The sequence below is a fragment of the Exophiala mesophila genome (assembly GCF_000836275.1).
Source record: "Exophiala mesophila strain CBS 40295 unplaced genomic scaffold supercont1.5, whole genome shotgun sequence".
In the NCBI taxonomy this organism is placed as follows: domain Eukaryota; kingdom Fungi; phylum Ascomycota; class Eurotiomycetes; order Chaetothyriales; family Herpotrichiellaceae; genus Exophiala; species Exophiala mesophila.
Genome location: NW_015622508.1, coordinates 1000429 through 1017634, shown reverse-complemented (window position 1 = coordinate 1017634; position 17206 = coordinate 1000429). Strand labels below are relative to the sequence as shown.

The following is a 17206-nucleotide window of genomic DNA, read 5'->3' as shown; positions in this document are numbered from 1 at the left end:
GGTGCGTCAGCGGCATTTGCAATTGGATTGTGGTTTGGGGGCTGACGCGTGAAAGAATGTACAGAGAATTTAGGGACCGCGTAGACGCAGTCGAGATGCGCAATTCGTGACGTAGACCCATATCTTTTTCAAGCCCATGACTGTTAAGAGGTAGTGATTTAAAGAGAGGTCAGAGTACTAGAATGTATCATGATGACCGTCTTGCAGGTGTAATCCACAAGGTACGCGGAGCCCACATAATAATAATTAGATGGGGTCCAACAGAGTGAAGGTTATTACAATTTTTTCAATGCTGAGAGCGAAACACCGAGAGCAAGTGAACGCTGGGCGAGATATCCCGAGTCCAGACACGTGAGTTGGCTGGATGCTCCCAGCTGCCCATTACCCAGCACCAGCAGCCATCGCAGGTGAGGCAAGGCCATACCTAAAGGAGACCGTTTGGGTGCACCCGAGTAGCGCGAGGGCGCTTAGATTAGTGCCTGAGGATCCTTAGCAATATCCCCACAGACGGTAAAGGCGGAGAGAAGTATGATATTGCCTTATAAGTGGGCACAGTGTATCATGTACGAGATGAAATCGAAGACAATGACCTCAATTAATTCATTTAGATTATAGATTTTGGCTGTGCGATTGATGCTTATCTTGAAATGAACACAGGTAAATTTCACCTCGAAGCAGGCCTAATAATGTCACCCCCTTAGTGGAAAATGGTGCGATTTGATCCCTCTATGGCATCACGGTGACTGCTTTGTCCTTACGGTTGTTGAGATCAATTTTCATTACAATCGTGACCAGAACTTGCTAACAATTCGTTGGCCATGGTTCAGACCTGGAGAGCTGACTGAGAGATTGACAAGTGAGCTCTCTGGGTAGACTTGTCATCCTCTGCAATTGTGAGCGAATGAGGGAGCCATGGGAGCGATGATGATGTCTACGCAAAGCATGCGGTCAGACTTTGACCCTAAACGTTCATGAACATGTCCTTGCTACGCTACCTGAGCACATTATGTATGCGTACGAGTACGCATACTGACACGACTGGATATGACGAAGTTGGGGGAGCCAAGGGGCCGAGGGGCTTCTCCAATGGTGTGTGGGGCGTTTCGACGGATTGCGTGACCTACAATGTGCCTGGCTGGATGTCCCCTATAGGCTATAGGTCATGATCTTGCATCCCATGATTGAGAAGCTTTAGGCGTCAACGTCCTGCAACACGGCATGCTGACTGATCGAGCCCCTAAAAAGGTAATGAATTAGTCTAAATTCTCCTTAGATACCATAGCCACCCACAACGTGCAGATGTAGGCGTACCGTAGTCAGGGTCAGAGGCTGACTGGCATGCTAAAACAGGCTGAGGCTCTTGCCCGAGGCGTCTCGGAGCCTGGAAGGAGTTACCTGACATGGTTGACGCCCCTCTACCGGAAGCCACCAAATGCTTGTGGGCGCCATAAGCCTTATGAGGATGCTTCATCGGTTGAGGGGCCGAAGCCCCCTCGGCCTCCAACCCTGTCCCTATCCTGGTGCTTATACTCGTCGGCACCTATCTCGTACTGGAAGTCGTCTCTTACGTGAGGAGGCGGTCTTTCATGGTTTTTTTTCCGATCACGATCACATAGCCAGATTCGGTGATGGACTCCTCTCTCGGGCCTCTTCTAGCAGAGTTTCTCTGTACGAGATTCCTTGGCTAACCACCGTCTGCTTTCCACGTCAGGCCATGTAGCAGTAGCGGGGTTTCTCTAGCGAATGATCACGATTCGCGATATGCACACTTGCAGTCTCGTTGTTTCAAAACTTTTACCCACCCTTGTCGTCGATCTCGACATTCAACGGTCTCAGTAACAGGTAGGAACATATAACGACGACATCCTTGCTACAAAGTTATCAAAATCTGCCATGGTACTATGGGTAATTTGAAGGACTCCAGTGCTCGCGCTCTCGTGGAATGATACCCAAAAAGTCAAAACCTGTCAGCTCCAGGAGACATACTCCGTACTTGGTCAACCTGGATTTACTTTGCAAATTGATCTTGCAAGGATGCTGCCGTCATATGAGAAGGAAGAGCAGCTGCAGCAGTGCGGGTTGCGTGCAACATGAATGGCCTTGGGACCCCCATTTAGGTTAGGAGACGAGGAGAGTGCCCACAATTTCAGTGGTTCCTTGTTGAAGATCTTCGCCTACACTGTTGTGATTGGGCCTTCACAGGTAAAAAGTCTGCGCCGGGCTGTGATCGGATGGGTGATTGAAGATGCAACCACCTAGCGGCTTCTGTTTTTCTGCCATTTGGCCGAAATGGACATGCTCACATGCAAGAATTGAGTAACCGAAGGGACATGGTGTAGTCATATAACGAATCATACTTGCATGAGCACTGACGAGGTTGGATATATCATTCTAGGCCTTGGTTTCGCTAGAGTTCTGGTCAATGCAGACCGGAGAGTATTGTCATAGGCTGCACAATCCTAAGTCTGACTAGACTTGACGTGGCACCTGGCGAATTGACATAATAAAGAGACCATCCTTGAAAACGTAGCGCAGATCCTGCTATGCGCTCAGACTGGTATTCAGCAGCTCTGGCTTCCTTTGTACGTACGACAATGCATTGGCCATGTCACAGGACACGAGTAGTGGCGGATAGACTGACACGACTGAGTCTTGTTTGTAAGGAGCAAGCAGGAGGCCGCTGGTCTTTTCTTAGTGCAAACTCTGCCCGATCCCTTTAGCGGGCTCGGGCGCCGTGCCTAGGCGCCCCGACACCTAGGCAAACCTCCAAAATGACGGACAGGGGAGGGCACGGAGACGGTAGGCAGGGCGGTGGCAGGCGGGCACGATGCTGGAAGCCTAAGGAACCAGTGGGAGCGCGCCGGGAGGCAATGGGAGCCTTGCAGTTTTTAGTCGTTGCCAAAATCTTCGCACCCGCCCACTTTCATCCAAGAAGCGAACGGAACCAAGATTTCCATTTCCATTCCCCCAAGTCTGTCGTGACTTACCCCGTTCAGGCTTGTCTGCAGGTTCTCCAGGATTCACCACCACTTACCAACACCACCATCATTCTTCCATACCGACTGTTCACATTTCACCTACCTCCATTAGTCACTTCTGCATCTTAAAATCTTTCTTTGCATACGGTCCTTACACCGTCCATATTCTCGCATCTTCTTTGATCCTGTTGACAATCTTGACGTTGATTTCCTTCTCGTCCGCTTCATCGCTGATCGAACGTCGACATCATCGGCATTAAAGCACCACGTCGATCGCCCCCGAACACGCTGGCCTCCGCTACCTTCCCCCTCTTCGACCCCTCGAGACGCACCTCACGTCCTTTCATACGTTGCATCGTTCCCTGCATCAGCTTTTCATTCGAAGCCTCGTTCCAGTTGGCTTGCTGACCTGAAAAGAGTCACCAAGCTGACTGGGTCTGAGCTCGATCCTCTTGAGGACTACCTACATGCCACGAAACCCTGCTGCGAAGAAGAGCAACAATCGTCATGAGAACGGCCTCGTAGGGCCAGGCAAACGTGTTACAAAACAAAAGTCGAATGGTCATCTCAATGGCGCCGCAAAGGGTGCTGGCCCCTCCGAGTCCGTTCCTTTTCTACCAAGACAAGACCCGACTCTAACATCGCCCTCAAACGAAGACTCTTCTTCCGGCCATCCTGAGGCAGACCACGACCCCATCAAGACATCATCCCTGCATAGTGGCAAACCGCACGATCTGGATCTCTCTGCGGCGAAGGACCTGGACCACCACCCGAGGCGCGACACGAATGGGTCTACCATGTTACAAAACCGAAGAGGAGATTTGCCCAGTGCCAGGCCTCGATCTGGTTATGACCTCAATGCCTTTCAACTTGCCAACACAATTTTGAGATCTCGTCCTGCTTGCGATACCATCTCATTACTCATAGTCCTCCTGGCATTGCCCTCCATGATCTTGACCATCGTCCAAGCTCTTTTCGCCTCTTTGACTCTTATGCCTGGTGGCGGCGCTCCGGTCTCATTGTTCTCCCTGCTCGACATCTTCCAAGGCCCTGCTGGCGCCCCAAGTATCAGCACCATTGCCGTGGTCGATGTGTTCGGCTTCGCACTTTGGATTTGTCTTTGGAATTGGGCTCAGAACTTTGCTCTGGACCTGGCTCAGATTCAGATTGCTATTACCTTGGGCAATGGAAATGCCGGGAAAAGTGGAGGTATAACAACCTTTTGTTTCGCTTCAATCCTGGTGCTACACTCGGTGCGAAGCAGAGGTGTGCGTCGCTTCCTCTTCTCCAACTTCGTCCCCGTGGACTTTCTTTCCCAAATCGGTCTTGGCGATTATCTTAGATACCTGCCGTCTGATGCCGACTTTGGTCAGAGCCCTGGTCATCCGTCAAAGATTCGCAGTCTATTTGCAATTCACATTGTCAGTCAAGCAATCATGGCCTTCGCTCGCCGCAAGATCACCTCGAGTAACCAACCTATCGGGACCGTCAAATCGAAGCGCATCGACACTGAAGCCCTCGCAGGTTCTGTATCAGATACCTCGGGCCTCGATAATAGTGTTGCAACCGGGATGTCTTCCAGCATTGATTTTCAGCCTCCACTAACCCCAGGTTTCAAGGATGGAAAAGAGAGAACTTTGACCGCCAAAAAGCGAAGACGTTATGCCAATCAGATCAGAAGCAGACAACCATTTTGGGCTGCCCTTGCCAGTACCAAAGTACATGTTTTAAGAGAGGTCGAGCACAATAAAGGCCTGCCAGCAGTCACAAACAATCAAGGCAACCCGTTTGAGGTGGCACACGAAGATCGAGTATGGATTACAGAGGTCCGGCCGTCAAGCATATCGTTCGATGCCATCTATCTATCAGCCAACGATCAAACCCAATCATCTGAATCACGACCATTTCATGTACGAATCAATGATGCTAAGTGGCATTCAGTCTGCCTTGAAGCCCTGGACTCTAATGCAGTGTCTGACACTATGGTTGGTCAATGGTCTGGTGTAATATCCGGGCTCGCTCCAAATTGCACCTACACCTGTACATTTTTCCGTGGCGAAGGAGACGAAGAATTTGCCTCTGTCATGGTGAAGACCCCGCTCTTGCTCGATAAAGATGTGCCGTCCAGCCTGGTTTCTATGCCTGTCCGTCAATCAACTCGTCCATCGTCCCCCACCACTACTTTGAAAAACTCCATATCCACTGCAGAGGCAAAAACCAATGATGCGAGAAATCGATTCCACAAAGCACGACGTCAGCACAAAACGCTGCAGCTTAAGCTCGAGAAGGAAATCGAAGCTTTGCAAGCCAGACTCAAGAGCTCCAACGACGACAATAAGCACAGGCAAAAGCTGTTACAAGCCGAGCGCAGCCAGGAGCAGACTCATGAGCTCATCAGTGCGCTTGATGCTCAGTTGGAAGGCTTAAAGGCTGAACCGGATGAGACGATCGACAATTACGCCAGTTCGAAAGAGGCGTACGAACACCAAATCAAACTGCTCGCTGAGGCAAACGAGTCATTGGCCAAAGCTCGCTCGGAAGCTAGCAATGGTCTGTCAGCTGCAAATAACGACCTCCACACTGTTGTTACGCGAAAGGAACGCCTGAGTGCGCGCAATACCAAGCTCACAGAACAGCATGATCGTATTACCCATGCAAATGTGCAAGGTTTGAATGAAAAAGAGCGCAAGGCTGCTGACTCCAACGCGAAAGACTTGGACCATCAAAGACGCGAGGTTGAGCTGGTTGCACAGATTCGCGTGATGGAGACCGAGGCACAAAATGCTCGGGCACGATGGGAAGCCAACTGTCGCGAGTTGGAAGTACTTGAGAAGCAAGATTGGCAACAACGACAACTCATGCTTCAAAGCAGCGGACCATTGACGCCCGAAGGGGACCTCCCTGGAACTCGACCTCAGCCACAACATGCACGACCGTATGCCTTCGGTAGTTTCCAGGCATTTCCTAATAGTCCAGTTGTCCCTGAGGTTAACAGCTCTCCGTTCCTTGCTTATGCAAAGACCCTTCCATCGAGCGATGCACGTCGACCTAGGTCTGATACCAACCGGTCCATTGGAGGACTTAGCAATTTCTCTGCCGAGTTTGAAGATGCCGACCCAATTCCTCCGATGCTATCAAACTCGGAATATGATGTGCCAGACAGAAAGGGTAGCGGGAGCAGTCGAGGACAACACAACGGCAGCCCGGCAACGGGAGCAATGGGCATTGCATTTAGCCCACAGCGAGGCAGCTATAGCCCAGCTCAAATGCCAGGCTCGACTACTTGGTGATGTGTGATATGCATGAGGGCGAGTTAGGCCGCCATTGTGTCAACAGGGCTTAGAAGCCTATTTGCATGGACAAGACGGTTACGTTTCTGGCCTGCTGATCAGATAGCCACACAAAAAGTCTTTTGATTTGGTCTACTACTCTATTTCCCTTGTGTCTCTTGATGAATCGTAGCGTACTGTTGGAAATAGTGCCGAAGTCGTAGCAAGATCATGTGTGTGTCATGCAAACGCCAAGAAGAAACCTTCATGACTCATAAATAATTTTGGACATTTTGGCCCAACCTCGACACTCCGCATGCACGACAACAAGTAACAACCACAGAATTTGGCATGACAATCTTTCCCGCAATCACCACCCAGAGGATTGAGTTGATCCGACCGATCCTTCCCATCATATGCGCCACTTCAGATTAAACCTCCAAACAATCTCACCACTCACTCGACGCATATTTACCTCGACCTCCTCCCCCTCCACCACCTTCGCCAAACCCTACCACATCGACGCCGCCACCACCGCCGCCGCCATGGCCCCCAGCAAAAAAGACAAAGCGAAGAAAGAGCTCGTCAAAACTGCCAAAGGCACACGAGACTGGTACGGCGAAGACGTCGACCTGCTTCGCGACATCACCAGCCAAATCACAGGAGTATTTCGAAAATACAAAGGTCAAGAACTCCGCACTCCGGTCTTCGAACGAGAAGAAGTGCTGAAAGGCAAATACGGCGAAGACTCTAAACTGATCTACGATCTCAAAGACCAAGGCGGAGAGCTCCTCTCGTTACGATATGACCTGACAGTTCCGTTTGCTCGCTGGTTGGCTCTTAACCCCGACGTATCGGAATTCAAGAGATATGCTATCGATAAAGTCTACAGACGAGATCAACCGGCTGTGGCGAAAGGTCGGATGAGGGAGTTTTATCAATGTGATATTGATTTTGCGGGGCCTTGTGATCCCATGATCTTTGATGCTGAGATTATTTCGGTCATTGTGGAGGTTTTTGAGGCGTTGGAGTGGAATGGTAGGTATACTATCAAGATCAATGATCGGAGGATATTGGATGGATTGTTTGAAGTGTGTGGTGTGCCAGAGGATAAGATTAGGCAGATTTCAAGTGCGGTGGATAAATTGGATAAGATGCCGTGGGAGGAAGTTAAGAAGGAGATGGTGGAGACGAAGGGTTTGGATGAGGCGGTGGCGGATAAGATTGGAACGTATGTCACGAAGAAGGGGGGCAGGGATCTGTTGGAGGAGTTGAAGAAGGATGAGGTTCTTCAGGCGAATGAGAAGGTTAAGAAGGGGACGGAAGAGATGGAGAAGTTGATGAAATATCTCGCCGTGGAGGAATCGCTGGATAAGGTCTCATTTGACCTGTCTTTGGCTCGTGGCCTGGATTATTACACTGGTCTGATCTACGAAGTGGTGACAGAAGGCTCGGCACCGGCCACGGTCAGTGGATCAGAAGATTCCAAGCCAAAATCGAGCAAACCAAAGAAACAGCTGGGCGAGGACGACGACCGATCAGACGATCCTTCCGTGGGAGTTGGCTCAGTGGCTGCAGGTGGACGGTACGATAACTTGGTGGAAAGATTCCTGCCTGGAGCCAACATGCCGTGCGTTGGAGTCAGTTTTGGCGTCGACCGCATCTTCAGCATCACGAAAGCCCGCATCGCCAAGGGCGAGAAGTTCAGCTACATTACATCCAGCGCAACAGACGTGTACGTCATGGCATTTGGCGGCAAGGAATTCAGCGGCATGATTGAAGAGCGCATGCATATCAGAAGATTACTGCGTCGAGCAGGCTACATTGCCGAGTTGGCACCAAAGGAGAAACCGAAGCCGCAAGTCCAGTTCAAGCGTGGTGAGAAGGCTGGTGCCCCCTTTGCGGTGATTCTTGGTGAGGAAGAGCAGGCGCGAGGTGAAGTCCGCTTGAAGCAGATGGGCTTGCCAGAAGGTCACCCTGAGAAGGATGGTGTCCTGGTCAAGGTCGAGAATCTGGTTGGCGAGGTCAAGACACGCATTGACCAGAGAAACAATGAGGCAAAGACCAGTCAGCTGAGTGTATAAGCCGAGAAGAGGAACCCGGCTGCATTTTGTGCATTCTGGCTGATGAAGAAAGCTCCGAGTTGTGCTCTATTCGACGTGTGTGTACACTAGAGTATGAGAAGCAAGTAGACCGTTGTGTTGTGCTTCTTAGAGATACCCGCATCAAACCATGAACCATGCGTGCATGTGTATCTGATGTCAATCCTGGTCCCTGATTCTGCATAACATGGGACATGCCAATCTCGATGGATTGAGGCTGTGTCGAGAAGGTGGCCAGGCATTTTGTGTTATCGAGATGCGCGTGGTTTCCTGAAGGGGTTTCTTGGCTTCTGCATTGTCAGTAGCTGGTCTACTCTGTACTCCGTAGGTCATGGGGCGGCGGGGGTCAGGGGAGGAGAATGGTTTCATGATGTTACCGTTTCGCCGTCGTCCGAAGTCCCGATCATAGTTGAATCAAGATCTCAACCATCAAAAAATGAAATACTGGAGGTAGCATGAACTTTATTAACCTCATTGCCGAACATCCTCGCCTGAAGAATGGCACAAGCGACCGACTACGAGAATGACGACTACTTGAGCCTGGCTGATGGAGCCAACACAAGTCATTTTGACACCTAAAGAGTCGTGCCTGAATATGAATGTGCTTCAGCAACGTGTCACCCACAACGTAGTCGTAAAAAGATCCGAAAACATTGGGATGACTGCCACTTGCAAGTATCAATCTCCTATACAGAAGCAGTATTGTGGATCATGTATCGTCAGCATGGAGTGTCTCCAGAAAACGCAAGGGTTAGGGTAGGGTTACTCTGCCAGCATGTCCCATCAGCCCCCAAATAAAAAGGGTCATCTACCATGGGACCCATGGTGGAGGAGGGGGTTGAATATTGGGGGTGAAACCGATGCCACGGATTGTGGAAGCCATGTGGGCTGGGTTGTAGATGAAGCCATTCGCCGAGCTGGTGGCTGTAGATGATACATACGGAGTAGAGATCCAGTAGAAATGTCGATATTACCTGATTTCTGCCAAAACTGCACATGTTGAATTGTAGAGTTATTGTTCAATTGGTTGTCATTATTGGCGGACGCTGTTGACATCGAGCCATTACAGACTAGTGTCGAGGCCATTGTCTGAAGCTGAGTCTGAGTGCGGTCAAGCCTTTCGACTGTGAACTTGGAAAGCCACGAAAGTGCGCCTCGACCTCGCTTGAAAATTCGAAGGCGAGATGGGGAAGCGTCTTCGCTTGCCTAAGCAGAGGCTGAGACAATGAAACTCGCTGAACGAGCCGAAATAGGCCACAGGCTTCCAAGATGGGCTGCCTGAATTGAAAGGTCGGTGACTAGCTGGGCATGCACTTTAGGTAAAGGTAGGGGCAGCCTTGCATGTCTGGGCATGGCTACATCGGCGGTCAGCGTCTGATTTCCGTCAGTGGGCCAACAAGCCCAAAGCGCTCTTCTGGTACATGGGTTTGTGTTGTTTGTAAGGTCATTGAGAGGTACCCATAAAGTGCGATTTCAGAGGAAGGTGACCACGGGATGACTTTGTCTTGCTTACAAGTGGGATGGGCGATTTGGACGAGGAAAGTGCGAGTGCCTCCTACCTACCTACCTATTCGGTGCGACATTGTTTGTAGGCTGCAGGAGCGATAGAGGTGAAATACGGCCATAACCTTCCACCGTCAATAATAGGCATGACATACTCACCTAACGGGACCATCTTCCGGTACCTTGTTGCCAATCTATCGCCTGTCAACATCAATCATCAATGCCACGCCGGGCCGAGGGGCCTCGCGGGCATCCCCTGCTCCCCTAGATCTAGTGCCCGACTATTAGACTGCCAAGTCCATTGCTTGTTCATCCAAGAAGCTTGGTCAAACCGCGCGATCTCCACTCAAGGGGTGCCAAGAATTTCCCGCCCTGAAACACGCTGTGTCTCGTGAAGCACTTCTGCCACAGTTGGACCTCATGGTGATACCAACCAACCTCCATACACTTGGGTCTGAGACTCTTGTGAAGGAGCTTGCGTCGCAAGATTTGTTTGAGATGGATCATCGACCCAATTGCCATACTAGCCTTGGTGACTGCCAAGAATCTGGCTGCTTTGGCGGTTCCCTCCTCTGGATGCTTGTCTGCAGTCGCCGTCTGAACCCGTTGTCCGGATAGCTTTCGCACCGAGAACAGCTTCCTCCCTTCAATCTTGGTGCGATAAGCCATCCCTTTCTGGCCGACTTGAGAGGTACATTTAGACGGGCATCATGTCGCTCATCGGTTTGGACAATCTGCATCTTCTCTCTCTTCCACCATCGCGTGTCATTCGTTCTTGTTGCTGGTACAACTAATTCCTTTCATTTCATTCAATTCGAACCTGGAAAAAACAAGATATCAAACAAATTAACTTAACATTTTAAAGATGCCGGCAATCCGCTCCTTTTTGAGTCTTTCCGTTCTGGCTGCCTGCCTGGCGCATGTATGACTGCCAACACTGACTTTGTCTCAAATCCACTGACTCTCGACACAGGCAGTGGCTGATGGCCATCTCGGTGGTGAAGGTGGTGAATGGGGTGGTGGCCCAGGTGGTTCCCCAAGCGGTCCTCCTGGCGGATGGCAAGGTGGCCAAGGTTCCGGTCATGGCTCCTCTGGATGGAATGATTGGCCATCAGGCGGCGAACATCAGCCTCCTCCACCACACGTGCCTGACATGCCTGTCGCTCCTATCACATGCGAACCAACCACCATCGCCAACCATATCACTGTTCCTCCCGTGACCGTTACCCTCACCAAGGAAGGAATGCCTCCTCCACCGCCAGCCCCAGTCACCGTGACTGTCACGAGTGTCAAGGAGCACAAGATCACCATTACTTCGGTGCACCCGGTAGGCCTTCCATGACCAGTTCGTGACTGTACTGGTGTGCTAACTCAACTTTACAAGACAACCATCACTGCCCCTTGCACTTCTGTCTCTGTCACGACGAAGCACGTCACTGAGTGGCAGCAGGCCCCTCCAGGGTGCTGGTGCGGCAGGCCCGGAATGCCACCGCCAAACGGCCACGACGGTGCTCCCATGTGGCCATGGCCCGCTGGAGATGCTCCCATCTTCACCACACACATCCCAGACTTCATGCCTGGTCGATCATCGATTCCCGCCTCTGAGGCCGTGGTGACTGGGGTCACCGATGGGCCAGCGCCACCCCCACCCGCTCCTAGTAAGTTGCCTTGATATGCTTTATACAGTTGAATTCAATACTAACGTTTATCTTAGCTTCATCTGGTACGGCCTTTTCGAGTTTTGGCGATATACCTTCTAACTCGGCCCAACCTAGTGAAATAGCGGGTTTCCCTTCGATCCCCGATGCGCCGCCTGTGGGTGTTCCTCCACCTGCAGCCGAGACAACAACTGCTGCTGCTGCTTCTTCCAGCGCGTCTGAACCTCTCGGACCTGCTCCCCCTCTACCACCTCTCACCGCCCAAGCAGCAGTAGAATCCTCATCATCATCCACTACTTCAGCAGCTGAATCAACCCTATCTACTTCTACTACTACCGCCTCCGCCGCCGCCTTGGAAACGTCCGCTCCAGCTCCGACATCCTCTGCCGGACCCGAAGGACCACCTGGACCACTTCCCAATGTGGATCGCCCGTCAAGTATCGATCCAGCCACTCTCGATCTGAAGAACGCTTACACCCTTGGCATTGGACGCCGGGCTCCACGACCGACCGTTGTTGCTTGAAGACCTGGGCACGCAGGACGTGAAGCAGATGGTCTTGGAAAGAGCTTCCTAACATCCAAAAGAGGCTTTGCAAATCCAGGAATCTAACCCCTTTGGTGATCTTGTACTATTTTCGAAACAATGATACCCGGCAATCGAGCTTGTCAGAGTCAAACTCCCTCCAGTCCCCCCTCATTTGTTGACTAGACGAGGTGGTGGTGTGAAAGGCAGCCCTTCGACACGGAAAGACTCAAACTATTTGAACACTAGAACAATACTTTTTTCTCCAATTCTTTTTTCTTTTCCTTTATGGTATATTGGACATGCACACCAATACTGGGAACGTGTGACAGAAACTTTTTTAGACAGCGAGGCATTTGACGAAGAGAGAGCACCCCACGGGGGAAAAAACAACGAACAACGAAAACGTTGACCGGGAATGTGTTTTTGGGGTGCACGCTTATATTTTACTCGACTATCACTTGACGGATCCCTCATGGGGGTTACGTGTGTGAACAGTCTGGAGTCAGCAAAAGGCAAACCGAGCCAGCATGGACTTTTGTTTCTATGGCTGTGCTTGAAGGGGGAAAGCCCAAAGGTACATGGAGATGGTTTTGTCTGGTCGAGTATTCCTCGAGACCCTGGATGACTGGTGGCTGAGTCGATCGTTCCACATATGTGTCACTTCTGTGCCTCCTTTTTTCTCAATCGCTTTGGCGATGGGAAGAGAATTTGGAGGAGGGAGAGATGGATGAATGGAGCGGGTTTGAAAGTCATAATGTGTTCATCGGGTGGTAGTTTAATAGATATTGGGGCAGACGAAATCAAACATGTGCCCACCTTTTTTTCAAAAAAACGTTTTCCATTTCCCTTACGATGTGCAAGCTTGCATGTAGTTGAATTGGTGGGACAGAGGTTTCTGCAAAAACAAGATGGCAGTGCCTGGGCGGGTGCCACCCCAAAGTCAAGAACAGTTGTAACTGTCTTGAATGTAACGCTGAATATCGATCATGCTCCATCTACCTTCTCTGCCTTGCCAGCCTTTGCACTCTCCCTAGATTCCAACTTGGCCCTCTTTGCGCGACGTTTCTGTTCACGCTTAGAAATGGGCTTGTCATCTCCCTCGTCTTGGACTGTGACTGAAGTCATCGGCGTAGGGAGCGAGACAGACGCCTTTCTCTTAACACCATTAGTCCCGCCTGAGGAGGCAGCAGGTGCTGGTCCCTTTTGACCGTCTCGTCGATCAGATGTGGTATTCATACCGCCAGATGTACCCCAAGCAGGTATCTGGGAACTCGCAGCGACATTCTTAGACTGCGGCTTCTCCTCTCGTCTTCCCCCATCAACAATATCAACCACGCCTCGAAAACTCGTCCTCTTTATCTTCGCCAGACGAACCACCTTATTCGCTTCTTCACATATAGCTTCCTTCCCCCTCTCCTGACCCAATCCCCACAGCTGAGCCAGATTCGTGACATCATATGGACCTCTCAGTCTCAGAGCATTTCTGGCCTCACTGCTGAGAATGATACCTCTTCCTCTAGTGGCTCGGATCAACGCCGTGGCTCCGCTGATGAGATTCCTCCTTGCATCACTACCAGGGCCACCTGAACCACCACCTATACCAGGGGAATAGCAGATTTCGAATCGAATGCCTCGTTGAAGAGCAGAAGCGACGGTCTTGAATTTGAGAATGAAGGGTAAACGTTGAGAGAAATCGATGGAGATGAGATCACATTCGAGACTGCCGCAGCATAGTTGAAGCGCTTTTTCGTTTGTTGGTCGGAGAGCGACTAAGTCATAGTGAGGGAGTAATGAAGATAGGCGGTGGTTCTGAGTGGCATCGCTGATGGTGATGGTGATGCGTGAGAGGAGTTTGGTGATGGATTTGGGGACTGTGAGGGACGATATTGGGAGGAGTTGTGGCGTTGATGGGAGTTTTCCGGTTACGGAGAGAGATAGAGCGACAATGGTGTAGCCCAGCTCGGCTTCAAAGGCAAGTGTATTGTGTAGCTCGTCATGATTGGATGTGTACAAGAGGTTTAGATCGTGGAAGGGCATTTTAGGGTGTTTGAGAAGGGGAGAGATGAGATGGAGATGCCAGACACTGCACTACATTCAACATCGTGCCACCTGTGACCAGATATCGCGTGAAACCGATACTGGTGTTGGATGAAGTGGTCTTAGATGGTGGTGCAGACTGAGAACAGTCACTGTGACGAACAATGTGAGTGAGTAGTAAGTGAGTGCGGGTGCAGGTCGCGAACAAAGTTGTTTTTGCCTGGGGAAAAAGATGTTGTTAGCAAGGCACCAATAACAGATTCTAACCTGGTTTGGTCAAGTCTCTTGTGGCTGGAGTTACTTAAAAGGCTGACTAACATGTGGCAGAACCAGCCTAGAAGCACCCCAATAATTCCGAACGCATAGGCGTTGTAAGGGTGCCCCTGGGTGCCCTGGGGGTGCTTGGGCAGCTTCAGGCTATGTGTCATTGGCACGAACAACTTGACCCTAATCTGGCCGCAGCAGATCGGAAAGGCTGCGGAAAGGCTGAGAAGCAGGCCACAGCACTCACTCACTGCCACGGTACGAGGTACACAGTAAAATTAACTAAGTTAGTAGACTACTACCACCACTAAGTACTACGTACGCATCTGCGCCTTTCAATATAACTCCACCTCGAAACCCATCCCATAGCATCCCAACACCGCCTACCAAGTACTTGTCATTATCCACCACATTCAACAACCCACCCTTCCGGTCCCTCGAATCCTTCCATTGTCGTTCAAGTGACTCTCTACCTGTCCTGTCTGGAGGCGCCTGAACGTCTGCACCTCGATCCTCACCGCGCCCTCCCGTCTCCCACCAATGCACATCTGGTCGCTCACTTCTGTCGCATGAGCCTGCCCCTCCATTGACGACCCTCACCACCCTTCGCATCTCGTAGCCATGGCGCGAGTCTACGCCGATGTCAACGCCAACATGCCCCGATCATACTGGGACTATGATTCGGTGGCTATTAGTTGGGGGGTTCTTGAAAACTACGAAATTGTCCGCAAGATTGGTACGTGTGATGCAGGAATCCATCCTTTCCTCCCCCTCTCGCGACGGTCCATTTCTGCCCCGCTTGAAACAAAACATGAAACTAAGAATTGCTGCGTGGTTTTCCAGGTCGAGGGAAATATTCAGAGGTGTTTGAGGGCATCAATGTCGCCAACTATCAGAAATGTGTCATCAAGGTCCTCAAACCGGTCAAGAAGAAGAAAATCAAGAGAGAAATCAAAATTCTACAGAACTTGTCGGGAGGTCCCAACATTGTCGCACTCTTGGACGTTGTGCGTGACAGCCAATCGAAAACACCGAGTCTGATATTCGAAAATGTGGATAACACGGATTTTCGAACATTGTATCCCCGTTTTGTCGATTTGGATGTTCGCTTCTACATCAACGAGCTGCTCAAGGCCTTGGACTTTTGTCACAGTAAAGGAATCATGCATCGAGATGTCAAGCCCCACAACGTCATGATTGATCATGCAAAGAGGAAGGTATGTTTTTGATTTGGATCTTCCGCTAATGCTATGGGGATGGTGACTGACATACTACAGCTCCGACTGATTGATTGGGGTCTCGCCGAGTTCTATCACCAAGGCACAGAATACAATGTCCGGGTCGCCTCTCGGTACTTCAAGGGTCCAGAGCTCCTGGTTGACTACCAAGAATATGATTATTCACTCGACATGTGGTCATTAGGTGCCATGTTTGCCTCGATGATCTTCCGAAAGGAACCCTTTTTCCACGGACAAAGCAACTCGGACCAATTGGTTAAAATTGCAAAGGTTCTTGGCACCGATGAACTGTTTGAATACCTAGACAAATACGACATCGAGCTGGATGCACAGTACGACGATATTCTGGGTCGGTTCCCCAAAAAGCCATGGCAGAGCTTCGTCAACGCAGACAACCAACGATTCGTCACTCCAGAAGCTATTGACTTCTTGGATAAGCTACTGAGATATGACCATCAGGTAAGTAGTCTGTCGGACTGTACGGAAACCAAAATGATACTGACGTTTGTGTCTGTAGGAGCGTCTCACCGCACAAGAGGCCATGGCACACCCATATTTTGCACCAGTCCGATCAATGGCTCAAGAGGCGAATGCCCAAAACCACGTTTCTTGAGACGGTGATGTTTGGGCATCGACAATCGAGCCAATCAGCACGACAATCGAACCGAATTCGACCACTTGAAAGAGAGCACCATTCAGAACTGATGCTCCGCTCTGGCGTGGGATGACATGACCACCGATGAGCAAAAGCGACCGAGCATGATCACAGCATCGTATGGTCTCGTTTCGGCCCAAAGCTAATCTCGACCGATAACGTCCAGGACCGGGTCGAATCCGACATGGCAAGCATGATCAGGACTGCTTGCGGGGTTGTATGGAGGATATAGAGGTATGGGCATGGGCGGGCCATCACCATAAACCAGGCATTGTTGCTGTTGTTAGCAATGGGAAACGCCAGGAAATAGGCGTATTCCGCAGCAGACTCTATCACCCAACTCTTAGTCCTAATCTACTCAATCTCCATCTCCAACTGTAACGAAATTCAAGTTTTGATCATTTTGACTGTCCAATGTACGCGGGTGATTCGTCTCACAAGATGGGAAATGAGAATATCCGCCGCAACAGGACAGCTATGCTCAACAAGTACCTTGTCAGCTTACCTTTCTGTCTATGAATCGAACTAGTTTCTCGGAACTGGAAATTTGAACGATCTCATTCGAGTACGATTACAACGCAGTGAACTACGAGTCCTCGTATATCGAGATATGCGGATGGCATGGCACGAGTAAGTACCTTACATTGAGTTGTCGCGTAGTGGGGGTGGGAATTCCAAGGACCGAGGGGGGCCGAGGGGGCTTTAGGTGTCACTCGCGGTTATCATGTAAGCCCACAGGCGTCCTCGGGCGGCAAATGTCCCCTATCTGGACTGTCCCTGGCCCTGAAACCCCTCCCTAGCGGCAAACCTTCCTACTTCAGTTTAGATGTGCTTAAGCGGCTCAGCCTTTAACTCGTCACCACCGACACGTTCAGAATGTCAGACTACCAGTGCTACCATCCATCCATCCCTCCATCCATCCATCCATCCATATTGTGCAAAATCCAAGACTCCTCCCTCCCGTTCCACCCCTCCT

The 17206-nt window shown here is 50.6% G+C and overlaps 5 protein-coding genes across 5 annotated transcripts; 4 read left to right on the top strand and 1 right to left on the bottom strand.

The window, feature by feature from the left end:
* Nucleotides 1-2966: 2966 nt before the first annotated feature.
* On the top strand, nucleotides 2967-6399 carry PV10_07136 (uncharacterized protein). The gene has a single exon (XM_016371998.1). It carries the CDS (start codon nucleotides 3446-3448, stop codon nucleotides 6266-6268), a length of 2823 nt encoding a protein of 940 aa, XP_016221330.1. The 5' UTR covers nucleotides 2967-3445; the 3' UTR covers nucleotides 6269-6399.
* A 200-nt stretch (nucleotides 6400-6599) lies between these two features.
* Nucleotides 6600-8513, top strand: PV10_07135 (uncharacterized protein). The gene has a single exon (XM_016371997.1). It carries the CDS (start codon nucleotides 6664-6666, stop codon nucleotides 8329-8331), a length of 1668 nt encoding a protein of 555 aa, XP_016221329.1. The 5' UTR covers nucleotides 6600-6663; the 3' UTR covers nucleotides 8332-8513.
* A 1786-nt stretch (nucleotides 8514-10299) lies between these two features.
* On the top strand, nucleotides 10300-12714 carry PV10_07134 (uncharacterized protein). The gene is made up of 5 exons (XM_016371996.1): nucleotides 10300-10774; nucleotides 10826-11179; nucleotides 11237-11510; nucleotides 11567-11575; nucleotides 11628-12714. The coding sequence occupies exons 1-5, from the start codon at nucleotides 10718-10720 to the stop codon at nucleotides 11633-11635; spliced, it is 702 nt and encodes a 233-aa protein (XP_016221328.1). The 5' UTR covers nucleotides 10300-10717; the 3' UTR covers nucleotides 11636-12714.
* A 129-nt stretch (nucleotides 12715-12843) lies between these two features.
* Nucleotides 12844-14270, bottom strand: PV10_07133 (uncharacterized protein). The gene has a single exon (XM_016371995.1). The coding sequence runs from the start codon at nucleotides 14071-14073 to the stop codon at nucleotides 13021-13023; it is 1053 nt and encodes a 350-aa protein (XP_016221327.1). The 5' UTR covers nucleotides 14074-14270; the 3' UTR covers nucleotides 12844-13020.
* A 419-nt stretch (nucleotides 14271-14689) lies between these two features.
* Nucleotides 14690-16616, top strand: PV10_07132 (casein kinase II subunit alpha). Its single transcript, XM_016371994.1, has 4 exons — nucleotides 14690-15073; nucleotides 15181-15554; nucleotides 15615-16034; nucleotides 16093-16616. The coding sequence occupies exons 1-4, from the start codon at nucleotides 14959-14961 to the stop codon at nucleotides 16186-16188; spliced, it is 1005 nt and encodes a 334-aa protein (XP_016221326.1). The 5' UTR covers nucleotides 14690-14958; the 3' UTR covers nucleotides 16189-16616.
* The last annotated feature ends 590 nt before the right edge of the window (nucleotides 16617-17206 follow it).